A 26,246-nucleotide genomic window follows, 5' to 3' on the forward strand; every position below is an offset into this window, starting at 1 on the left:
CTTTTCTGACTTCGTCTGCTTTTTATATGTTGTTGGTTGGGACATGTGTTCTTACTAAACTGCACAATAAAAGACAAGGAACTATCTTTTTTTGAAGGTGGGAGAAACAGGCCTAGCAAGATTCAAGTACATTCTGTATCAGTGGCAAAGATGATGCTTAGCATATTGATATATAACATTCTGAGTTGGGATTTCACCAAGAAGGGGGGTAAGGTACACAAAGCTATTATACTGAGAAAACTTGAGATTCAAAGTAAAAAGTTCAAGATACTGCATATTAGTAGTTTCTTAATTCTTGCATTATTTGCGAACTATTGCCCATCGAAAGCAGACCAAAAGTAGTTTTGTTCCTATTCACTTATAACTTGTTTCTTACATTTTGTCACTATAAGGAGTAAATGGGAAGGTATTTCACTTGGATGCTGAGTCATAAAATGATACTCCTTCCAGTTTTAAAACAATTTGATAATTATTTAATCTAATACGCACTACTACATATTTTATTTTTTTATATTTAGCCTTTCACTCATCTAGATTTTTTCTTTTTTGTAATTTGAAGTGTGGTAGAGTTCTAACTTAATTATGCTTCCAAGTGAATAAGCAATTTATGCCAAAAATATCCTTTTCCCACAAAAATGAACTATTGCTTCCGTAATACATGCTAAAATATTAGCATTAATACTCATTTTAAATGATTAAAATTATGATTAACATATAAAACTTTTCCATTATGACAACGCATATGTTATATATAAATTCAGCTTGTCTTTTTTTTTTTTTTCGGTACGCGGGCCTCTCACTGCTGTGGCCTCTCCCGTTGCGGAGCACAGGCTCCGGACACGCAGGCTCAGCGGCCATGGCTCACTGGCCTAGCCGCTCCGCGGCATGTGGGATCTTCCCGGACCGGGGTACGAACCCGCATCCCCTGCATCGGCAGGCGGACTCTCAACCACTGCGCCACTAGGGAAGCCCCAGCTTGTCCTTTTTTAGGTGTTTTAGGTGTTAATTTTGACACCCCTGATGAAAATAAGTTTCTGCCACTTCTCATTCTAATTATTACCGCCAGTTTTCATTTTTATATACTGAGGAAGTCAATATATTCTTGGCAATACTTGGCAGAGTGAGAAGCAACGTGGAAAGCCGTTTTCTTCCACACAAAGGTGAAACAGTAGCAGTGGAGCCAGAAACAGGAAGCAGGTAAAAACTTCAATCTCAACATGAGCACAAAAACATACTAAAACAAACTATAAACAAGCAGAATTCTTTATTTAAAGTACGTTCTCTTATGGGGGAAAAAAAATGTTTCCTTAAAGCACATGTAGAAGTGCTCCTCATTCACGTCTTGAAAAAAATTCAGTTTTACAAGTAGCAAAACTAAAAGGCTAATTCTTTTTACATATTTATTTTTCTCTTAGAAAAAAAGTCCAATGCCTCTATAAAACTGACTTTAATCATTATCAAGCCTAACTTTGCCTCTGTTGGTGACATAACTACAAACATGAATTTTTAAAAGTTAAGGGATCTTAAATCATGAGTTCATTTCTAGCTTACCAATTAGGCACTGTTAGCTGACAAAAAGTCTGATGTAGGACAGCTGCAATCTATTTAAATGCAGATCTAGCCAGCAGCTGTGAGCACTATTACAAGATAGCCTTTGTGACCTTTCCTTAAGAGGCCTCATGTTCTGAACACAGGTATGCTTTCATTTAAATAAACGCTAAGATTTAGTTCTGAAATCTGAGGACACAATCCACAAAATAAGATCACAGTCGTTTTTTCTTTTGTTACAATGATCCAGTATATTAATTCCTCCATATTAAACTACCTTTCCAGACAGGTAGCAATTATATTCGCAAAAACACAGAACAAAATTGCTCAGAACATTTAAAACTCGTATTTGAAAAGCAGTTCACAATATTAAATCTAAGGTGCACAGAAGACCCCAGTGATCACTAGGAAATCTACCACAGTCCAGTTTTTCCAACCCAAGGAGGTCCAAACTTCGGGGAATAATGTGGCCGCCTTCTGCTGCTGCTCTAAAAAATATTCGATCAAAACGAAGCTTACAAGTAGCAGCTATTCCAAGATTAGAGTTCATCTGTGTATCCCATGTATACTGGCAATGCTTAGGTTTGCCCAAAAACTCCCAGACATCCAACGTGTTGCTGGGTAAACCACCACATTTGAAAACCTAAAAAGAAAAAGAAAGAAAACTCTTTTCAGTCTTCTTTTCCCTTATATTAAAAAGGTCTTTACCGTTACCACATCTAAGTGCAACTTTTCAAATCAGAATGCCACAGATTATTTATTAATGCACAAATGCAAAACTAGATACAACCAGATATATTATAAAATTATTTTACTGCATGATAATAAGTAGGTAATATATAAATATCAAGAGAGACAGAGAGGTCTGAAATTTGCCCCTTCTCTCTTCTGTTGTTTTGGTTTTTTATAATATCATACTAATAGATGTGAAGTGCTATCTCATCATGGTTTTGATGTGCATTTCTCTCACGACCAATGATGTTAAACATCTTTTCATGAACTTACTGGCCATTTGTATATCTTCTTTCGAGAAATGTCTAAATCTTTTGCCCATTTTTTTCTTTTTTAAATTGTATTTAGGACTTCCCTGGTGGTGCAGTGGTTGAGAGTCCGCCTGCCGATGCAGGGGACACGGGTTCGTGCCCTAGTCCGGGAAGATCCCACATGCTGCAGAGCGGCTGGGCCTGTGAGCCATGGCCACTGAGCCTGCGCGTCCGGAGCCTGTGCTCCGCAACGGGAGAGGCCACAATAGTGAGAGGCCCGCGTACCACCAAAAAAAAAAAAAAAAAAGCTTTAAATTGTATTTATTTATTTTTGGCTGCGTCGGGTCTTAGTTGTGGCACATGGGATCTTTCATTGCGGCGTGCTGGCTTCTCTCTAGTTGTGGTGCGTGGGCTCCAGAGCATGTGGGCTCCAAAGCTGTGGCACGTGGGCACTCTAGTTGTGGTGTACGGGCTCTCTAGCTGTGGTGTCTGGGCTCCACAGCACGTGGGCTCAGTAGTTGCGGTGTGTGGGCTTAGTTGTCCTGCTGCATGTGGGATCTTAGTTCCCCGACCAGGGATGGAACCTGTGTCCCCTGCATTGGAAGGCAGATTCTTAACCACTGGACCACCAGGGAAGTCCCCTGCCCAGTGTGTTTTTTTTTTAATTGTAGGAGGTCTTTGTATATTCTGACTATTCTGAATATCTCATCAGATATATGATTTGCGAATATTTTCTACCATTCCATGGGTTGCCTTTTCACTCCATTGATAATACCCTTTGATGCACTACAGTTTTTAATTTTGATGAAGTCTACCTTATCTATTTTTTCTTTTGTTGTCTGTGCTTTTGGTGTCATATCCAAGAAATCACTGCCAAATCCAATGTCATGAAGGTAAAAAAGGTTGAAAACAGAAAATCCAGAAGGAAGAGAGTTAGGGACAACTATGTTAGTCAAATCTTTCTGTTCTTCTTATCTTACAACTAAGAAACTGCAAATAAATGAACTTTTCTAAATTCTTCTAATCATTATTTTCTCTAAACCCCTCTTGTTAATCAATATATATTGTTTTGTGTTGTCTGTTTCATATACCATATATATGTTTTCACCCAATAATGTAACAGCCCCTTCTGCCTCTGCTTCCCCTGTGCCAGGCAAGTAGCACAGGCTAAATAATCATTTGCTGAATTGCACCTGCAAGGTCACGTATACATTATGAACAGATCAAAGTCCTAGTTTTAATAGCTTTAGTCAAAAGAAACCTAAATGAGTTTCCACAGCAATAATCTGCCCATAAACACTGAAATGACTTCATCACTCACTTCGTGATCCCTTAAATTTGTATCTCCTGCAAATATAACTGTAGCTGACTCTGGAGCCTCTTGCATTTTCTTTAAAACCATTTTCAACTGATTCATTCGTTCCTTAGCATGCCCTTTGGTGCTCTCCAAATGAGAAGTCATAAGGCAAAGTTCATTTCCTGACACACTCACCTGCAACAAGATAAATAATTAGAGTTGTTAAAAATGATCCACTAACAATTAACACTGAACTTTGTTAACAGAATCAGTAATTATTCAACTGATTGGTATATATCAATATTTACTAGACTGAAACTATATAATCAGCACTGTGCTTATCCTTAAAGGTCAAAGAATACTGAGCAAGTACCCACTAATACTTCAAAACCTCCCTTGAATGTCAACTCCACTGGGAGCCCTTCCCCAGCATCCCAGGCATCAGTGGCTCCCTCCCCTATCCTCCTACAGCACGCTGTGTAGACTGTTTATAAAGTCCCCTAGATCGAACTGCAGCACAGTTATCTCCCTCCTACAAAGCCCTGAGTCATTTGAAAGCAAAGATGGCTCTTTTATTTATTACTATGTTACCGAGAGCCTGGCACATAGGTAACTCAAAATAATGTCAGTTAAATGAATGAATGAGAATCACTTACCATTTGCAATTAAGATACCAACAATGTAAGATCTCTCATTATTTAAACTAATTGCCTGCAGAGTCCAGTTCAAATTCCTTCACATTGGGCATTCATGATCTCCTATAATCTGGATCCAACCTACTTTACCAACCTGTCGTCACACTACACCCTTTGTGCCCTCTACATCCAACTGAATAGAAGGCTCGTTTATAGCTACACATGCCCTCTTTCATATATACATACCCTGCTATGTACAATTTGCAAATGTTTGCTCATGGTGGTTCTGCCACCTGCACTGTTCTTTTTTTTTTTTTTTTTTTTGTGGTACGCGGGCCTCTCACTGTTGTGGCCTCTCCCGTTGCGGAGTACAGGCTCCAGACGCGCAGGCTCAGCGGCCATGGCTCACAGGCCTAGCTGCTCCGAGGCATGTGGGATCTTCCCGGACTGGGGCACGAACCAGTGTCCCTTGCATCAGCAGGCAGACTCTCAACCACTGCGCCACCAGGGAAGCCCTGCACTGTTCTTAATGTCTACATTTTACATATTTTTCAGGGCCCAATTCAAACCCAACATCCATCATGAAACGTTCACTAAACAGTGCAGCTGAAAATCATCTTTCCTTTCTCTAAACTTCCATGGCATATCATTATACCTCTCCCATGGCATTTATGCCTTTCATTTATTTTAGGTACTATACGTACAATCTCTCCCCTGCTAATCTATGAGCTCTATGAGACCAAGATCTATTTGACTCATTTGTGTAAGACTCACAGAGTACAACACAGTACCAAGTACAGTGCATTTAATAAAAAATTAAAAAAAAAACTACTTTAGGAAGCAACTGTGGAATGTTAGCAAACTCTTATACATTAAGAAAACATCTAATGAATCAAGGATTTTATTTTTACAATTTGTCTATATTTGAAATGTATGTAAAAATTTAATTTATAAAGTTCTTTAAGACTATTTAAAAGAACCTATAAGTGAGGAGTAAATATTTTTCTAAAGACAATGGTTTCTTAAAAAGGACCCCATCATGGAACTGTGAAAAAAACAGTTCATTCTTTTTTTTAAAAAACCAGTCAATTTAAAAAAATTACTTACATGCACACACAAAAGGTTTCTCATCATTTTTGTATTTGGAAAAGGAATAATCTCTTGGCTTTTAAATTTCAATCTCGATTTCTTCAACATTATAGCTGTGAAATATCCTTCTTCACGACCTTCAGATGTGTGCGGAAAAGAATTTAGGCTGAGAGATCAGGGGTATCTGCAGTTTATCCCAAGCTCCCCTACTGAAAATTTTATAACAAGCAGGTATAGATATTTAAATGGATATAAACCTTAAAAGTAAACTATTATTTCAAAATAGTTGAAGATGGTCAACCAAGTCCCTCTGTAACTGTAAGCATGGAAGAAATATAAAAGTGTAACTGGAAGTATGGAAGAAATACAAAATAAAAATGCATTTACATAAGTGCCCAAAACAGTTAACAGTGCCAATACCAAACATAAAAATTTGAAAAATTTCTGAAAGGCAGAGTAGATGAGACTTAAACTGAGGCAACTTGACATGCAGTTACTTTCCACTTGGGAAGCACCAGAAAAATCACAGTAACTGAATAAAAACTTTAGAAAGGTATAAACTTGCAAGAAGAAACAGAAATGGAGGGGCAATGAATGAAAGCTTCCAAGTTTTTCAGAGAACTAAGTAGGTGGAGCAGTGGTAACTGGTTTATCAGAACGGAGGGGAACCAGGAAAAGAGGAACAGGAAGAGAAAGGAGAAGAATGGGAAAGGGAGGGGCAGGGAGGAGGGCAGCAGACTAGAAAGATGGCAGGTGGAGAGTCCAGCAGGTGGAAAGAAGGAGGAGAGGGAGAGAAAGGAGGAGGGAGAGGGAGGGAGGAAAGAAGAGAGAGACAGAAAAAAGAATTTTCCAGAACTGAAGGTCACAAACCTCCAGATTGAAAGGTCCTACCAAGTGTTTGGCATAATAAATGAAAAAAAGACCCCCAAAACACTGGAGTTAAAAACAAGAGCCTCAGGCTTCCCTGGTGGTGCAGTGGTTGGGAGTCCACCTGCCGAGGCAGGGGGCGCGGGTTCGTGCCCCGGTCTGGGAAGATCCCATGTGCCGTGGAGCGGCTGGGCCCGTGAGCCATGGCCGTTGAGCCTGCGCGTCCGGAGCCTGTGCTCCGTGACGGGAGAGGCCGCAACAGTGAGAGGCCCACATACCGCAAAAAAAAAAAAAAAAAGAAGAGCCTCAAAGCTTCCAGAGCGGGAAGGGGGGGAAGAAAGATCAAGAATTAGAATGGCATCAGACTTCTAATCATCAATAATGGAAACTAGAAAACACTGAAATCATGCCTTCAAAATTCTGTGGGAAAATGACTTTCTACCTAGAAATCTGTCCAGCCAAACTATCAAGGAACTATGAGAATAAAACATTGGCATTTCCAAATAGGCTGGGATTCAAAAACTTCACTCCCCATGTGCTACTTCTTAGAAAGTGACCAGAGAATGTGCTCCAATAAAATGAGGAAGTAAAACAAGGAAGAAAGCATGGGATTCAGAAAACAAGATAACCAAAACAGAAGACAGGCAAAAGGAATCCCCAAGAGAATGCAGAAAAGTTGTCCCGCAAAGAGAGAGAGAGAGAGAAAGGCAGATAGAGAGAACCCTCTCTTCAGCAATTTTGGATTAAAAAGTAAATCAAAATTAAAATCATACACTAGGTAAAAGTGAAAGTCAAAGAAAACATGAGATTTAGCCAAAAGTCACGGAATGAAGCCAAAGTGGTATATTAAAATGCACTTAGTAAAAACAAAATAGATGAAAAATCAAAAACTAAAATATTCAGGGCAAAAAGGTAGAAAAAGAACAAAATAAATAAAAAATTAATAAAGACTTTTTGAAAAAGCATAACCACAGTGCAATCACCACATTTAAACATTTTCTAACAATTTGATTTCACCAAAAAGCTACTTAGTGCCTCAAATTTTGGCAATTTATATTTTCCTGAAAAATCATCCATTTCAACCATTTTTCCACATATGTAATATTCTCCTATGATTTTTTTAGTATCCTGTGTCTGACTTCTTTTTCTCAAACTTACTTTATTTGTGCTTTTTCCTGTCTATGTTCCAATTGTCTAACTTTGGTTTATCTCTCACCTTATTTTTCAAAGAAAAAGTTAAATAACAGGAAAACTGTTACCTGTAATAATCTCATAACTACTTGCTTTCTTCTTTAGGTAGGCAGCATATGGGGGAATAACTTCCTGTAGAAATACCACATCTGGGCTGTACCTAATTAAACACATCAATTTATGAAAAATATGAGGTATACCATTTCATTTGCAGCTACCTAGATTAGGAAAATGCCACAGCATAAAAGAAACACAAAATTATAGTCCTCTAGGACACCTAATATTCAATATTTATGCTGACCTTTGATAACTATAAAATGAGAAAGACCTGTGCTATTTAACAAATAATACTGTAAAGATAAAATAAAAAAAAAAAACATATACATGACAACCCTTCAAAGTTAGAAGAACAGGAATCATTGACACTACAAACCAATAATATTAAGAGTCTACAATGGTCCTCACTCTTTTTTTTTTTTGTGGTACGCGGGCCTCTCACCGTTGTGGCCTCTCCCGTTGCGGAGCACAGGATCCGGACGCGCAGGCTCAGCGGCCATGGCTCACGGGCCCAGCCGCTCGCGGCATGTGGGATCTTCCCGGTCCGGGGCACAAATCCGTGTCCCCTGCATCGGCAGGCGGACTCTCAACCACTGCGCCACCAGGGAAGCCCCGGTCCTCACTCTTAACAGATGCTTTAAGTGTTATTTTCTTCAATCCTCTTGAAACAGTTATTATCCATGATGAAGAAAACTGAGCTCTGGAGAACTGAAGTGGCTTACAAATGGTTCCACAAGGTCACAGAGCTAGTGTGTGGCAGATACGGATCCTTTGGTAATTTTCTTTTCATAGCAATAATTATACACACAGTTTAGTAAATAAAATAGTACTAGAAGGCTATGAACAAAAATTAGCATTCCCTCTGTACCCCAAGCCACAATCCTGCTCCCAGAGGCAGTCACTCCCAATTCCTTCAGATGTTTCCTCTGACAGCTGGACTCTGAAGTCAGGACCGATTCCAAAGCCCATAACCTTGAACCGTTACCCTCCTTATAGGCAGGTAAGACACGTTATCACATTACCATGACACAGATGTAATAATACTTACAAAGTTAAATAGGAACACACCCCTCGAGCCCTCTCTGGCAGATTGTTTAGGTCCAATCCATCAATATTCCAGGTAATGAAAGAGAACATGCTGCCATCTTCTTGCTGAACATTTTCAGATGTGCTGGTTTTAGAACTAGTGGAATCACTTGTTTCTTCCTTGGTTAGGTCAACACTGGCAAGATAAGAATGAAACACAACTTTGCAAATAATCTATAAACTGATTAATTTAAAAATTATTTTGTGACTCTCTGTAGCCCTCATTCTACAGGTAAATAAACTTTAAGAGTCCTAAAAGTATCTGCCTATAGAAGAGCAAGAGTCTGATGAGTGAGGAAAAATAGATTCTTACTGTGTTATCCAAATGTCTACTCACTTAGAACCAACTCAATATCCCTCAGTGACATAGGTCACTAAAATGATTTGATAAATTATGACCCCAAATCAGACTGAGTAATGTAAGATTTCCACATTTATCTGGATTCACTTTAAATCACATTTGAAATAAGAGCTCATTGTGCCAGATAAATAATGGCTGCAATTCTTTGTTATTCCCCTCACTGAGAGGTGAAGTCCAACTAATACCCTTCCCCTTGAATCTGGACCTTAGTGACTTGCTTGACCAATAGAATATAGTGAGAAGGATTATTCTGGGATTTCTGAGGCTTGGCCATAAGAAGCCTTGTAGCTTTCACTCAAGCCTTTTGGAACACTCTGCCCAACAAGAACGCTGAGCTGCTACATGAGAAATCTGACTATCTGAGACTATCATGCTGGAGAGACCATGTGTATGGGCTCCAGCCCACAGGTCTGCCTGACCCCACCTTTCCCACCAAGGCCCAGACATTTGAGTGGAGGGACAAACATTATTAAAAGGCGACTGCTAAGCATTTATAAAATATACATAAATTTAAGAACTAGGGTTTTGTATTTATAATTTTAATAAATGTAATGCCAATTTTTAACTTCTTTAAAAAAATTTTATTTTTTAATTAAAAAAAATTTCTTTTGCCCACGCCACGCAGCTTTTGGGATCTTAGTTCCCCAACCAGGAAGTGAACCCGGGCCACAGCAGTGAAAGCACCAAGTCCTAATCACTGGACTGCCAGGGAACTCCTGAAAAATTTTTTTTATTGAGGTATAATTAACAGATAATGTTATACTAGTTTCAGGTACACAATATAATGATTAAATATTTGTATACACTGCAAAATGATCACCATGATAAGTCTAGTTAACTTTTAAACTCTTTTTGAAATAATTTTAGACTCTTAGAAAACAGTAAAAAGAATTCTACTCACCACTCATCCAGATAAATGTTAACGTTTTACTTAATTAACATTTACTTGCTTTACTCTTTTTATTCTGAAACATTTGCATAAATACTTCTGAATGCATTTCTTAAAAATAAGGACATACATACATACCCTAGTACAATTATCAAAAATCAGAAAATTATCATTGATACAATGTTATTATATAATTTAAAGATCTATTCAAACTTTGCCAATTGTGCCAGTAATGTCCTAATCCAGGATCACATGTTGCATTGAGATGGCATGAATTTCTTTCAAGCTCCTTTGATCCAGAATAGTTCTTCCATCTTTGTCTCTCCTGATCTTGATGTTTTTGAAGAATACAGGCCATTTATTTTGTAGAATGTCCTTCAGGTTGGGTTTGTCTGATGTTTTCTGAGGATGTGCATTTTTTGGCAGGAATCACACAGAAGTGATAGGGTGTCCTCCTCAGTGCATCAGGTCAGGAGGCCTGATCCAACAGTACTGGATTTGTCTCCAGTACTGGTCACGTTAACTTTGATCCCTTGGTTTCTCCACTGTACAGTTATGATTTCCTCCCATGTAATAAGTATTTTGCGGGTAGGTACTTTGAGACTATGTAAATGTCTTGTTTCTCATCAACTTTTACCTATTAGTTTTTGTTTTTTTTTAAATTTATTTATTTTTTTGGCTGCGTTGTGTCTTCATTGCTGCATGCGGGCTTTCTCTAGTTGCGGCGAGCAGAGGTTACTCTTTGTTGTGGCGCGTGGGCTTCTCATTGCAATGGCTTCTCCTGTTGTGGAGCACGGGCTCTAGGCATGCGGGCTTCAGTAGTTGCAGCACATGGGCTCAGTAGTTGCAGCAAGCAGACTCAGTAGTTGTGGTGCAGGGGATTAGGTGCTCAGTGGGATGTGGGATCTTCCCGGACCAGGGATCAAACCCGTGTCCCCTGCATTGGCACGCAGATTCTTAACCACTGCGCCACCAGGCAAGTCCCTTAGTTTTAGTGTCCATTGATGATTCCTGTCTGAGATAATTACTACCAAGATAGTTCTCAAATGGTAATTTTTTTTCTAACTCTCACATGCCTTCAACATTTGGTAGTTGGAATTCTACTGTGAGGGAAAGTGTTCCCTTCACTCCTGGACAAATGTATTTATATCAGTGTGGATTCTTATTCTATGCTATAGATAAAGCCTCACTCTCACTGGCATTTGATCTGAGTTCCAAGAGACAACAGACCACAGCCTCATCCATCACTTTGCTTGTTTTCTGCCAATTCATGATTCTGGGCTAGGGGACTCCTAATCGTCCTCTACCCCACCATTACTCAGCTCCACCCACTTTTTTTTTGAGGGACGATTTCAGGGACTCCACCTCCTTTGTTCCAATTTCTTTACTGACTACAATTTAGGATACAACTAACAGACACCAACACAGGCTAGTCTGAGTAACACAAAAGGATTCACAAGGAAACAATCGTGTCCCAGAGCCAAGTAAAGGAACACAGCTATGCCTATGGAAGTTCGATCAAGGCTCTCTCTCAATCCTACTCAGCGTCCCTTGGTTTCACTCTCTCTCTGCAGACTAGCATTCTCAGCTTCCCCATGCACAAAAGAGTAGGGGCATGGGTCCCCCACAGGTACTGAGTTAACATGTACAGTCCCAGCTTGACAGGAAGATTCACTAAACACTCTTGGTCCTAATCCCAGGAGAGAGGATCTGACTGACCAGCACGGGCTAGGTGAACACCTACTAATCTAACTGGCTCTAGCTAATACAACATGGGAGCCAGAGATATGTCACTATGAATGGGTAGCCAATTCCCCAACAACAGGCCAGGCAGGCAGAGAAAGGAGCCTAATGAAATGATCTTATCACATTTAAAAGACAGTGCAGCTGAAAAGATCACAGGGAGGAAAGAGTATCTACGATGGACAGTTAACTGTAGAGGCTGCCCATACAGCTGGGAGAACTTTATATATTCAGTTCATACTTATTGAGAGCTTATTACATGCCAAATATTGTATGAGACTTTGGGAAATCAACAATGTATGAACAGATACTGTCTTCACCAAATGTGTAGTCTAGTGGGAGATATAAAATACTAAATAGCGATTATAATATGAATTAAGTTGTCATGCATGATGCTATATAGAATTACTTAAGAGGAGAACCTTACCCAGACTTGGGAAATCAGGGAAAGCTTCTTGAAGACAAGTCATGTCTGTAAGGCCAGCTGGCCCGGGGAAGAGGAAGCATCAGCTGGTTCCAGGAAGAAGCAGCATTGAGGCAGAGCGTTCTCACGTATTCTGAGAATCAACAGAGACTCTCCCCCGACTTCCTGCCCCAAGGACGGGGGGGTGGGGGGGGGGGAGGGGTGGGAGACTCAAACCCCTGAAAGTAAGCTGGTCAATACCTAGCCCAGCCGTAGCTTCACCAAATAAGGAATCATCCTGCATAGCAAACTACCCCTCCCTTACACCCCAGTAAAAATTTCCCACGCCTAGGACTGGGCGCGACTTCTCCGGCCCCTTTCTCTCGGACCAGTGAACCTCGCCCCTCGCCCGGGAGCGCTCCCTAATAAAGCTCACTTGAAGCTTTCCTCTGTTTCGCGGTGCCGTTTGTTAAGATCCGACCTTACAATGTCTAAGCTGGACTTTTAAGATAAATGTTACTTAGCAAGGAAGGAGGAAGAAAAGGGTTCTAGGCAGAGATGATAAATATCTTTACAAAGTTTGAAAGGCAAGAAAAAATGGCCCACTGGAGAAAGGGAAAGTTTGGTATGCCTGAAAGTTTTGTAGGATAGGAAAGAGAGTGTGAAAGGAAACGAACCCAGAAATATGGTCAAACCGTGGAGGGACCTGTAAGGCACCTGGACTTTAAGAGCAGAAGTGCATGAATTGGGGAGGGAGCACTGGAATAATAGGGGCGGATGTGCAGTTTATAAAAACTAATCCTGGCCGGGCGGTAAAGAGTAAATAAACAACAACAGTACAAGAAGCAAGAAGACTTCCAAGTTACCATTCCTCAGTAGAGGATTTTGCCTCATTCATTTGTTTTGAAACTCTTGCTTACATATTTCCTAAACTTGGAGTCAAAAAATTACATTTCAGATATTCCCCCACTCCCCACCCCCCGACTCCAAAGTACCTTCGAAGTGACAGCCTGGACTTCGGGAGAGAAGCGTCAGCTCCGCTGCTGGAACGCGTCTCCATCCTACGCACCAACACAAACCCTCAGCCTCCGGCTATTCAGAGGCGAGACTTGCCTCTACTCACAACCGGCCGTCCAACTCGACTGCAGGTCCCAGGACGCCCAACGCAACCCAGTACAAACTGCCCCCGCCCAGAGTCGTCCCCGCCCCTTCATCACTCACCATGGCTCGGGCTCAGAGGCGGTCTCAAGATGGCTTTTTAAAGCGTTCTCCTCCACTGCCGGCTCGAAGTACGAGTCCAGCGCTCTCTGCAAAACAAAGACACAGGGATGGGACGTGTGCGCTGCACGGACCAAAGTAAAGAGCGGGAAAGAGAGAAGTAGCGAAAGCGTACTTCCATCTCCCAGTCGTTCTCGGCCAGGTAGCACTGAGCCACGGCGGCGTCGCAACTCGCGACCGAGGCAAACTCCACACACAGAAGTCTCCGCTTCTTCACCTCGGGCTCTCCCTCCTCCCGCTCACCCTCTGGTGCACCGTCCGGACCGCTCTTCTGCTCCATGGTATCCCCGCCAGCTCACCTCCCTCTAACCCGGGCCGAGCTGGGAGACGCCTGGGCCTCTGCGCAGGCGCCCAGCGCCCCGGCGCTCGCGCACCAACCTCCTCGTGCGGAAGCGCGCTCCGCTTTCGGCGGACGACAGCGCGCCTGCGCAGCAGGAAAGCGCGCACGGGCTGGCGAGGGCTAAACAGCGCGTGCGCGCGAGGTCACAACGAGGCGCGGAACGTCAGTGCGCGAGCCGCGGTCGCACCGTGGCCGCCGGTGCACGCGAGTGCGGACTTGGAACGCGTCGCGGGCCCAGAAGGCTGCAAACCCTTCGCCCTTTCTGTCCTTGTTCTTTTGCGGATTTCCGGGCTTCCCTGCTCTTCCAAGAATCATTCTTGAGTGGGGCCTGGGAGCCGGCGAACGGTCCACGATGAGCTGTAAGGCAAAGAGTCTGCTGGAGGCGATAAAGTTCTCAGGAAAGGCTCTCGGTTTTGACAGAAGTTTGGAAAAGGTATTAGAGGCGAAGGCGCGGTTTCTAATGAAGGGAAAGAATGCACCATGCCTGGTTCGTGGTGAGCGCTGAATAAATTGTCTCTGGCTAGATTCTTTTGGACTGCGTCCCTAAATTCACCTTAGTAATAATAATTACTACTTTAATGGAGCACAGTTATGTGCTAGGTGTGCCTACATTGATCTGTCAGTCTTTAAAACGAAAACGTAAGTGGTTTAGCCAGCAAAATGGCTTAGCCAGCAAAAATAGCAGAGGAATTGCACTTTGGGACATGCAAACTGTGGCCAACTATAGGCAAGTCCTCAACTGTTCTTTTATAGCGAGGAGAAGAGAATGTTGAGAGGAGCTGTTTTGAACAAGTTCGCTGGAGGAGAGGAGAGCTGGGGCTGTGGTCGTCTCATTGGTTGAGTTGCGGAGGTTTCTCAGCAGCTGGGTTGTTGCTGGACGAGGAGAAAATCTTCCTTTTTCCTGCTGGGGTTTATAAAGTAAGCTGGGAGGAGTGGTTAAGTGGGGGAAAGTTCCCCCTTCAGGGCTTCCCAACTCCATTTTGAATGAGGTATTTTATAATAATAATTTTATAATTGTAATATTATATAATTGTTATTACAATATTATAAACATTTTTAAAAGAAGTGAAACTAATTTTAGTAAAATATTTTAAGTAACTCATTATATCCAAAACATTTAACATGTAATCAGTAGAAAAGAGTACTTTTTGTACTTAATCTTTGAAATCCCGTGTGAATTTTACACTTACAGCACATCTCAATTCATACTAGCCATGTTTCAAGTGCTCAATACTGACAGGTGACTAGTGGCTACCATGTTAACTGCACAGGTCAGTATCATAGTAGGTGCTCTGTATTTGTTAATTTTATCAAAAATGGATTTTGTAGTTGTCTACTTTTCGTGTGGGAAGAGTTGCTCAGGCTAAAGTACAGGTTTATGCTTAGTGATGTATAAATCCAGTCGTGAACATGGTTCCTTTTACCATAAATTTTAAGGTAACGTGATCTAGACCAGTGGTTCTCATTTGAGGGTGGTTTTGCGCCCCATGGGACATTTGACAGTGTCTGGAGACATTTTTGATCATCACGACTGGAGTGTGGTGGGAGGGGTGGGACTGGCATCTAGTGGCTATTGGCAGGGATGCTGCTGAACATCCCACACTGCACAGGTTCCCTCCCCCGTCCCCACGACAGAGAATCACCCACTCCAAACGTCAACAGTGCTGAGGTTTTGAACACTTGACTTAAACCATCCTCTTATCATTCATTTTGTCCTAGGTCAAAACTAGATAAATTGCAACTTTCTTGTTCTCTATAAGAATATATGAACCATGTCTTTGCACTGAAGTTTCAGTTGGTTGTTCAAATCTTGCGATTTCTACATGTGTTGGCATGGAACTGAATGTGGTCTTTCTCTAAATCTTTGGTTAATAATTCTTTTTTGTTTTTGTTTTTTATTTTGCGGTAGGCGGGCCTCTCACCGTTGTGGCCTCTCCCGTTGCGGAGCACAGGCTCCGGACGCGCAGGCTCAGTGGCCATGGCTGACGGGCCCAGCCGCTCCGCAGCATGTTGGGATCTTCCCGTACAGGGGCACGAGCCCGTGTCGCCTGCATCGGCAGGCGGACTCCCAACCATTGCGCCACCAGGGAAGCCCAATAATTCTTCTTTTTTAATTAATTAGTTTATTTTTTGGTTGCACTGGGTCTCTAGTTGCGGCGAGCAGGGGCTACTCTTCGTTTTGCGGTGCACGGGTTTCTCATGGCAGTGGCTTCTCTTGTTGCGGAACACGGGCTCTAGGCGCGCGGGCTTCAGTAGTTGTGGCACGCAGGCTCAGCAGTTGTGCCTCGCGGGCTCTAGAGCACAGCCTCAGTAGCTGTGGCGCACGGACTTAGTTGCTCCGCGGCATGTGGGATCTTCCCGGACCAGGGCTCGAACCCGTGTCCCCTGCTTTGGCAGGCAGATTCTTAACCACTGTGCCACCAGGGAAGTCCCAACAATTCTTTAAGTCTCTTAATATAACTAGTGTGGTTTTTGCGCCTCACTGGACCTTGACTGACAAAATTATTTTATGTCAAAGAATTGTCCCTTTGGTGATTTAAATATGACACCAGAGATTTTTCAAGGCAAGAAATGCTCACTTTTAAGTGCAGGATTTTAAAATGCAAGAATATTGTTAAAACTAAATTGGAGTAAAGATGTATATGGTCTCTCAGACACACTTGTCCTCTATACCTCATTGCTTTTGCAAAGGTGAGAAGGAATAATGTTTCTGGGTGTAAGAAGCAAGTGAGATGTACAGTACTATTGTGTCAAGTCTGTTCCATCACCCACTCCCACAAAAATCAATGAATCAAGTAGAATAACACTTGAAAATTTGGCTGATAATATTCCAGTGGGGATTTTGTTTTTTGGACAGATGTTTTGACCTGGCATATAGAATCTGATAAATGATGGTGACTTTCTGTTCCTCTAAAAATGATCTGTTGAAAAAGGCAAATTGCAAAATTAGTCATGGTACAGATGTCAAGTCAGTGCATGAGATCATACATTAGAACTTCTTTATTTAAGCCTGTTCTCTTTTTAAAACCTCTGTTTTATCAGTGTTTATAAATACCCACAAAACCTATCTTTTATAAAACACTGATTCAGAAAAACTAACATGCAAAATAAATGTCCTACATGTGGTCTGTCACTCCCATCACTCCAGCCAACTGCCAGCACCAAGCACCATACATGTGAATTATGCCATCTAAGTCAACCAGCTCCTAGCAATCTGCCAGCTGCCTGTAGAAACAAGAGTGAGTCCAGGCAAGCCCGACAGAAGAACTGGCTGGCTGAGCCCAGCCTAAATTGCCAACTGACAGAATCAAAATCTAATAAATGACTTTGTTTTAAGCCCAAAAAAGAAAGTGTCCTGTTCTTGCTATAAGATCACTTTTAAATCAGTCAACAAACTAAGTACTCTAGGTTATAAAGAAATGCCAATCACAATTCCTCGCACTCTAGGAGTTTATCGTCTCAGAGGAGAAAAGTGGGTTCCAAGGAACAGTCCCATCAGATGTGCCCTGAGAAAAAAGAGTTCTATGAATAAATAATTTCAGAAAACATTGACGTTGTATACCCCCTTTTTAAAATTGTAGTAAAATGCACATAACATAAAGTTCACCATCTTAACCATATTAAAGTATTCAATTCAATAGTAATTATTGCATTCACATGGTTGTAACATCACCACCATCCATCTCCAGAACTTTCCTACGATAACTTTTATCATAGGATTTACTATTCATTATTGAAAATATCTGTTGATTTTTCTGTCTTCCCTCTCCTCACTGAGAGCTCTTTGGGAGCAAGTCCATAGCAGAGTTCCATCTTGCAAAACTGGAACTCTACCCATTAAACAATAACTTCTCATTCCCTTTTTTCCCCAGCCTGGCAACCCTCATCTACAGTCTGTCTCTCTGAATTTGGCTACACTATGTCTCTCCTCTGAGTGGAGCCATTATATCCCTTTTATATCTTAAAACTTTTGACTAGTTCTGTGATGAACATGTTTAACCTTATTATGTTTAAGTAACTTGCCAGTGGAACTCTTTCCCCCACAATAACACATGTGGAAGGACATATCTCAGGTGAGATCTGGAATCTCAGGTGAGATCGGGAAATACCATGTGGAATCCAACACACAAAGAAATAAGGGAGGGCAGTTCCGAAGCAAGGTAAAATTGTGTAGAGTCATCCTTGTGGAAATGAGAGGTGAAGATGTGTAGGTGAATGAGATGTCTCAAGAGGAAGAACACAGACTAGAGAGAAGCATTAAGGATTTAGGACTGAACCTTGAGGACATACAGGGTTGAGAAAGATAAGCAGCCTTTGAAGACTACAGAAATGATTAGGAAGGTAAGAATTGACCTTATACTTACTAGAAAAACCTTGAGGCTTTGGGATCTACCACAAAAGAACAGTAATATTATTTAAAATTTATCGACATGATATACCAATAGATATTTCTGGAATACTGTTCCTCAGTGAACAGAGATTATTTCAACTTCTTTGTTGCTGTTTGACTTGTGGCTTTATCATAACTGGCTCACCATATTTACATTCCTGCAGGGCATAATTCCTTCCTGGGAATGACTCTATATTCAGGTACTACATTCCAAACTAGATCAGCTGCAAAAATTCTACCCAAGTTTGTGCTTTCCCTCTTGAGAGGAGATCTGGAGCAGTGGATAGCCCCAATCCTCAGTCTGTAGGTGGTGAGGAAGTTCCTCCTCTATTAGCCCCTCTTTTCCAGGTTCAAGGCAGCAGAGAAGCTGTATTTGAGAGAAATCTTGCCAATGTGATTGATGTGACAGAGGCCTTCATAGCATCCACCTTTATAGGCATTCTAGAATAATTTGATAAAATCTGCCATTTGCCAACCCGATGGGGCAGGTACTATTATTATCCCCATTTTACACATGAGAAAATAGAAGCTTAACTTTTCTAAGGCCTCACAACTAGTAAGGGGGATCTAAACCCAAGTTGTCCGCTCCCTGCCTGTGTGTTAACATCGTATTATAGTACCTAACCTTAGAGAAACTGTCCTGTATCCTGAGTGAAACTGGCACCAACTGTAGCCTTTGGTGGGCTTGTGAGTCTGAATGATTAGTTGACCCTCTGACTCCTGGCGGGCATTGCAGAATAAGAGCCAGCAAAGGGGATGTGGAGTGGCTAGTGGAGGAGGAAAAGAATCCGGAGGTGTGAACGTGGGAGTTCAGGAAAGGCCAGAAAACAGTTTAGATGTTGCAGAATGCTGAGAGGTCAAGTAAGGGACAGGCTGAAAAGCATCCACTGAATTTAGTAATTAAGTCATCCTTGATCTTGGCAACAGAAACAATTCCAACTGGGCAGTTTTAAGCAAATCCCTGCACCTTAAAATTGCTTAAAATAAAAATTTTAAGCAAATTTTAAAAATTTAAGCAAATGTGAAACTATCCAAACCAACTTTCAGTTTGATTGTTGTGTCTGAGTCACAACTTTGATAAGGATGAGAATTAAAATGTTTTAATCACCTATGATATGCCAGGCCCCATTCTAACTTAATTTGAATTTTATCTTAATCTTTATAAAACTCTAGGAGGGTAGTGCTATCATCTCCACTTTACAGCTAAGGAAACGTCAGTTAAGGATCTTGCCTAAGGGGCTTCCCTGGTGGTGCAGTGGTTAAGAATCTGTCCGCTAATGCCTGGGACGTGGTCCAGGGAGATCCCACATGCCACGGAGCGACTAAGCCTGTGCGCCACAACTGCTGAGCCTGCGCTCTAGAGCCTGCGAGCCACAACTACTGAGCCCACACGTCTACAGCCCGTGCTCTGCAACAAGAGAAGCCACTGCTATGAGAAGCCCGCACACCTCAACGGAAGAGTAGCTCACGCTCCCTGCAACTAGAGAAAGCCCGCACAGCAACAAAGACCCAATGCAGCCAAAAATAATTTAAAAAAAAAAAAAAGGATCTTGCCTAAGTCTGGCTCCAGAGCTAGTACTCTTAACAATTGGTCTAGTCACCTGTGTAATTAAGCTACTAAAACATACATTTATTATAAAACTGAAATGTTGGGCTGATACAGCAGCATGGCTGAACCACAATTCTTGAATAGCTTATGCCTTTTTATGGCCCCTTAACATAATTTCCAACTATTTTTCTTGCCGTTGCCACCCTATCACACTGCCACCTTCTATTTTACTCTTTACCTCTTTTCCTGCTTATATGCAGGTGCATTTTTACATCATCCTCAGACACACTTCCTCTGGTATCTGCACTGTGTCACATGTGAAATCAGCTGTGTCCATCATCAGGGCAAATTGCTTTGAAAACAGCCTCCTTTACAAATACACAAAATTCTCATCCACCAGTATTACCTGTTCTCTGTGCTTTTGTGCATACATGTGGTCTTTCGCATTCCATCTCCTTGGTTGACTCACGTTTGTACATACGTGCAGGTTTTCTCATGCCATGTGCCACACTCCTTGAGGCCCGTTACAGACACCCTTACAGAGCCAGAGACATGTTTCTTTATCCATTAGCAGAGGCCCTGTGTGTGCTGCTCAGCAATCAGCAGCAGTCCCAATCAGGCGGTGACTCTTAAAGACCAGAAAGATTGGAAACCTCAAGGCCTAAGAATAATTCTGGGTTCTGGGCAGAGCTTCCTATTAGGGACTGTCTCCTTCATTGCTGTTGACTATTAGGGATCCCTTCTCAATGTCTTTACTGAAAAGCTAAGTGAGGAAGGGAGAAACTGTGTTCGTCACCTGAAGCATATCTCTCTGTGATGGAATATGAGCCTGCAGGTCAGGGGTGGCAGTGGGGGATGCTGTGGTAGCATGAGTCATATAAACTCATGTGAATGCCTGAGGTGCAGGGAAGAGACAGTACACTGCAGGCCATACAGAAAAAGGGCAGATGTTTATATGAGCGCATGTCCATTTAAGACCATTTTTATGCTAAACTGAGGAGTCTGTTGTGTCAGACTGGGCTGAGCCATAAAAGTTCTTGCCAATCTATTGCAGTCATCCAACCTGCAGGATTATTGGGGCCATGACAGCTATATTTCTGATCCCATGGCATCACAAAAGGCTACACGCCCATCTTCCTCCCGATGCATGAGGTCCTAGTTGTCTGCAGCAGTCCAGGTGAGATGTGAGGGGAGGCAGTTTTGCATTAGTGGTTAAGCCAGAGACACCTGGGTCCAATGGAGATAACACTATCTACTTCAAAGATTTGTGAGGATCGAGACAGGGTCTCAATGCCTATAGAACAATGCACGTACATTTCTGAGCATGGTCTGTAACACAAAGTTAGCCATAGTTAGTAACCAAATAAACACGTGTGCTCTCTACAGCCTATATCTTGACTGAGATCTTTTTTTTTTTTTTTTTTAAATAGTGTCCTCCCCACAACCCAATTCTTTTTTTTTGTGGTATGCGGGCCTCTCACTGTTGTGGCCTCTCCTGTTTCGGAGCACAGGCTCCGGACGTGCAGGCCCAGTGGCCACGGCTCATGGGCCCAGCTGCTCCGCGGCATGTGGGATCTTCCCAGACCGGGGCACGAACCCGTGTCCCCTGCATCGGCAGGTGGATTTTCAACCACTGCACCACCAGGGAAGCCCCCCCAGCCCCATTCTTCATCAGACAGGTAGCTCTCCATTGGTTTCTTCCACCGCAAGACTGTTTCTTAGTTCTGGGAGGTTGGGTAGGACATCCCTTCATTGGGATGGACATCCCAATGTTGGACATCCCTTCTTCCATTGGTTTACTTATTTTTACTGAGGGAGACAAGAATTGGCAACGCAGGGAATTCCCTGGCTGTCCAGTGGTTAGGACTCCACACTTTCACTGCTGAGGGCCCCAGGTTCGGTCCCTGGTCAGGGATCTAGGATCCCACAAGCCATGCAGCCCAGCCAAAAAACCAAAAAGAATTGGCAACACATAAAAGCATTTCTCTGCCATATCTGGCTGACCAGTACAAAAGTATCTCTATTCCAACGTACCTTTTCAACCAGTTTTGTATCTTAGTATGTCCTTTGTCCTTTCAAGTTGTGGAAAAAGATAAATATTAAAATCAGTATTTTGGCGGACTTCCCTGGTGGTCCAGTGGTTAAGAATCCGCCTTCCAACGCAGGGGACATGGGTTTGATCCCTGGTCAAGGAACTAAGATCGCACATGCTGTGGAGCAACTAAGCCCATGTGCTGCAACTACTGAGCCCGCACACTGCAACGAAGATCCTGCATGCTGCAATTAAGATCTGATGCAGCAAAAAAAAAAAAAAAAAAAAAACCAAAATCAGTAGTCTGCAGTAGAAAATCCAATTGACATTTGTTTTACCTTTTGTCATCCCAGCCAAAGTTAGATAATAAAATGGAACTTTAAGAACTGAGCTCTACTAAACACACCATACCTTAAAATTACACTAAACTACCTTTGGTGACTATGATGCTTTCCTATTCGATTCTATTTCTTGAACTGCCTGGCTTTTTCCTGTCTTCACCTGCCTAACCCCTGCCCGTCCTTCAATCCACAAATAATTCCCCAGGATGCCTTTCCTAATGTCTCTTCCCTGAAAACATACTTTGATAAGTAAGATCCTTACTTCCAGCAACCTGTATTTATCCTATCTGCAGTAATTCGCTCTACTGCAGTGTGCATGTGTGTCTGTTCCTTTAGACTGGGAACCCCTTAAAAGCAGGGATTTGATCTCGTTCATCTTTAGACTGCAGTGCTTGACAGACTCAGGTAAATGCCCCCAATAAGGTGAGTTTACACCTTGGGCTTGCTTGGTGTGTATTATTAGTTTATGAGGACATCTTGTGGCTAGGTCATTTATTGTATAAATAGACTTGATCCCGTTCTAACGTTTACTTTTCCATTGATTTACCCATTAAGCAAAACATACTATTTAGGATGGTTCATATTTTATAGTTCTGTTTCTGTTTTACATCAGGGCCTTCTAGGGGATAAACAACAACAAACAACTAAAGTCATAGTTTGTGAAATGCTGAAATGTCTTCCTGGTGGGAGCATAAAGGCCGCTGAATACCTAGAGATTCTATAGTTAGCAACTAGGGAGACTTGGAGGTGGACAGACCTAGATCTGAATCTCAGTTCTGTCACATCCTGGGTGACCTTGAGAGTAAACCACTGAATTTAAGTTACACAAACTGGAAATAATCCCTTCCTTGTTATATAGTATATGGAAAGACTTTGGCACAGTGCCTGACATGAAAGTGCTCAATAAATGGTAGTTATCTAGAATTAAACCATTTAATGCTTGAGACATCCTTTCCTGTATCTAAAAACAGACACATCAAATATTCATCCATATTCTGCCTGAACACTTCTGGTGACGGTGAGAATTACATTGCCGGATGCAGCACATTCCATTCACAGTTTAGTTCCAGCTTCTAAATATTATCTATGATGTTTTTTCCTAGTAATTTAGATAGGATATAAGAAACATATTTCTATTATTTTTCTTTAAGTTTCCTTTCTAAAGATGTTTGATATAACATTTTAAATTCATTGTTCCACATTTTATCTTTCATATAATTTTTTCATTATGATACCATAAATGGGGCAGGACCTTAAAAGCAGCAATTTACCTTTGCTGGATTCTATCAAACTTTTTTCATATTAAAATAAGTTTATGGTATAAGCTTATTAATTCTAGTAATGCATTAAATTACTCAATTTCTTCCAATAAATCGTTTTAAACCATTCATTATGAAGTCATTCTAAAAAACTACTTTGTGCAAAAACTAGAGAACATCCAAATTAAAACTATAATGGGTTAACAAATCACAAGGACCAGCTGGCTTTGTTGGTGCAAAATTTCTAAGGAGACATTAAGAGATGCCAGGTTGTTGTACACAGGCTGAAAAGCTCAGACGGAATGTTTGATTTCTGCAGAGGAGTGGAGATTAAGAAAAACTACTCCTGCTTTTCCCTAAGTATTCCTTTTTATTTCAAAACAGTTTACATCAGAGTTAATTTCTATCAGAGAGAGATTGGTAACTTGATTTTCAATTTCTGAATCAACTTTTTGGGGGTGACTTGGTTTAATCCAATGATAGTTCTTGTTAGGCTGTTTGGGCTTTTCTAATACCACCAAATATTCAAAATTTTTTTTTTTTACACTTAGGTGACTCTTGTTTCTGCTGTCCCTGGGAAAGTGATTTGTGAAGTGAAAGTAGAAGAGCAGCATACCAATAAAATGGGCACCCTCCATGGTGGCATGACAGCCACTTTAGTGGATGTCGTATCAACATACGCTCTGATGTGCACAGAAAGGGGAGCACCCGGAGTCAGTGTCGACATGAACATAACGTATGTATCCAAACTGTACCCCAAATAACTTTTTCCAACGTGGTAACTCATTTCAAACAACCGAGACTAAACACATTCGTAACATAAATAAAGCATGAGGTGCCCTTAGCTGGTCATCCTTAAATGCAGCTATAGATTTGCCTTAAAATATTCCATGGTTTTAGAATCTAGAACTAGAGGAAATAATTTCCAAGTACAACATATATCAGTAATAATAAGTAATCAGTAATATAACCAGTAATAAATGGGGAATGATCTAAACACTCAAAAAGGCAAACATTCAGCTTCTAATATGCATACAGTTGGGAAAAAAAATCATCACAAACTCACGGTTTGTAACTCTTTTTCATACAATCCTTAAAAGTGCCACTTGTACAAATGTCTCATGAAGGTTGTACTGAGTACCTATAGAGAAAAGCTAGAATAAAAATAAAAGTTGAGGAAACCTTCACGTATACATCGCCATTGCCTTGTAACACAAATGTCCAGTTTTGCAATACTTCATGTTTTTCTGCAACTGCACAGACATGCTCTCATGATAAGGAAGCAGAACCCCAGATGTCAGGTTTGTTTCACTGTTGTGAAAATGCCTGCAGGGGTCAAACACTTCCAGATGCAAAAAATTAAATTCCCACATTAACTAGTACTGTTGCCAGTGTCCCGTTCACTAAAGAGTGCAGGGCCCGGGGATTTAGTTTCAAGACAATTGATTTTTCCACCTAAGCAAGAGAAGAAAGATTTTTGTTGGAAGGGGAAGCAGGGGTTAGGGTGGGAAAGCCAATGTGATATATCACAAGGGCAATGGAAATAATGTATCAGGTTGTTAAACAATCTAAATCTTTTCTTAGGCTAACTTAACTTTCAGTCTCTCCCTACTATGGAAATAAATTGAGAGTGCAGTAAGCAAATCACAGGACAAGATGCAAATGGTGTTTTGAAATTAAGATGTACAAAAAGAAGGATCTGCTTGGGCACTGGTGAGCCTATTCAGCAGTCCTTACCTTATTCCACATGATAAGGGTAAGACCACTTGATGACTCTGCTTTGCCTCAAGACCCTCTGCAACCCTTTGCCTTAAGATCTCTCTACGAGCAGAGATCTTCCAACCTAGCACTGCATTTCCTGATCTTCTAAGATACTGCTGCTACAATCCTAAAGGATTTTTAATAAGCTAAACATAATTTTGGCCTTTCAAAGTATGTGTTGCCAAAGTATTGGCCACCATCAAGAGCTGCCTGAGATTCAAAAGGGCCTCATATTAATTCCTTATAGTTATTAAGTCATTTTAGAGTTGAATAAATTCTGCATATTGATATGACAAGATATTAACACCAAGTGTTACTTCACCTAGGAAGTTAAGCCAATTAAGTGAAAGCTCAAGGAAACCTCTAGCCACAAATAAATATTAAGTGGGAAACTAAAAAAAAAAAAAAAAAATAGGGCGGTGCGGGGAGGCAGGGGCAGTTGAAAACCCCTTCCTATATTTTTGGGAAAAGAAATTTGTGTGCATAAGGAATCAGTAAGATATAACTTGGTCAGGACCAGCCTTTCAAATTAGAAAGGATATTATTTTTAAACTATTTAGGAGTAAATAAGTAACATAAGGCTGTTATGAGATGCACACAACTTTCTCTTTTAAAACCTATTTGCTGGTAACTAAATTTAAATGTTTCTTTTCAAGGTACATGTCACCTGCTAAAATGGGAGAAGATATAGTGATTACAGCACATGTTCTGAAGCAAGGAAAAACACTTGCATTTGTTTCTGTGGATCTGATGAACAAGGCCACGGGAAAATTAATAGCACAAGGCAGACACACAAAACACCTGGGAAACTGAGAACAGCAGGGTGACCTAAAGAAACTCAACAATGAATGTCCAGAGTAAATCTGACTTGAACAAATATAATTTTCAAAATAAATTAGCACAACCAGAAGTGGCTAAGAAATATTTTCTTTGGGGAAAATGCCATCGAGATCAAGTGGAATATAGGATAGAGTTGTCTATATTCTAAGCCTCTTTAGTTTTAGTTTATAATCATACATGATACTTGGATGAAAACATTCGTAGCTCAAAAGTGTTTTGAAAACAGGTAAAGCAAAGCTAGCAGGACCATTTTGAGATAAGATTACCTTAAAACTAAAATTCAAGATAAAGGAAAAATACAAATTAA

The 26,246-nt window shown here is 41.2% G+C and overlaps 2 protein-coding genes across 6 annotated transcripts; one reads left to right on the forward strand and one right to left on the reverse strand.

The window, feature by feature from the left end:
- Positions 1-1,249: 1,249 nt before the first annotated feature.
- On the reverse strand, positions 1,250-13,869 carry TDP2 (tyrosyl-DNA phosphodiesterase 2). Of its 5 annotated transcripts, none has more exons than XM_027128522.1 (8): positions 13,671-13,869; positions 13,371-13,456; positions 13,145-13,210; positions 8,716-8,889; positions 7,679-7,770; positions 5,571-5,689; positions 3,853-4,023; positions 1,250-2,191 (listed from the first exon to the last, which is right to left on the reverse strand). In XM_027128522.1, exons 3-8 carry the CDS (start codon positions 13,207-13,209, stop codon positions 1,910-1,912), a joined length of 903 nt encoding a protein of 300 aa, XP_026984323.1. In that variant the 5' UTR covers position 13,210; positions 13,371-13,456; positions 13,671-13,869; the 3' UTR covers positions 1,250-1,909. The 5 variants fall into 5 exon arrangements, with proteins under 5 accessions (XP_026984323.1, XP_026984324.1, XP_026984322.1 ...); XM_027128523.1 differs by having other exon boundaries at positions 13,727-13,831; XM_027128521.1 differs by lacking the exon at positions 13,671-13,869 and adding an exon at positions 13,543-13,654.
- Positions 13,863-26,009, forward strand: ACOT13 (acyl-CoA thioesterase 13). The gene is made up of 3 exons (XM_027128532.1): positions 13,863-14,200; positions 23,890-24,074; positions 25,756-26,009. Exons 1-3 carry the CDS (start codon positions 14,120-14,122, stop codon positions 25,910-25,912), a joined length of 423 nt encoding a protein of 140 aa, XP_026984333.1. The 5' UTR covers positions 13,863-14,119; the 3' UTR covers positions 25,913-26,009.
- The last annotated feature ends 237 nt before the right edge of the window (positions 26,010-26,246 follow it).

Source organism: Aethalodelphis obliquidens, unplaced genomic scaffold (assembly GCF_003676395.1).
Source record: "Aethalodelphis obliquidens isolate GAN/ISIS:26980383/991018 unplaced genomic scaffold, ASM367639v1 scaffold34, whole genome shotgun sequence".
NCBI lineage: Eukaryota > Metazoa > Chordata > Mammalia > Artiodactyla > Delphinidae > Aethalodelphis > Aethalodelphis obliquidens.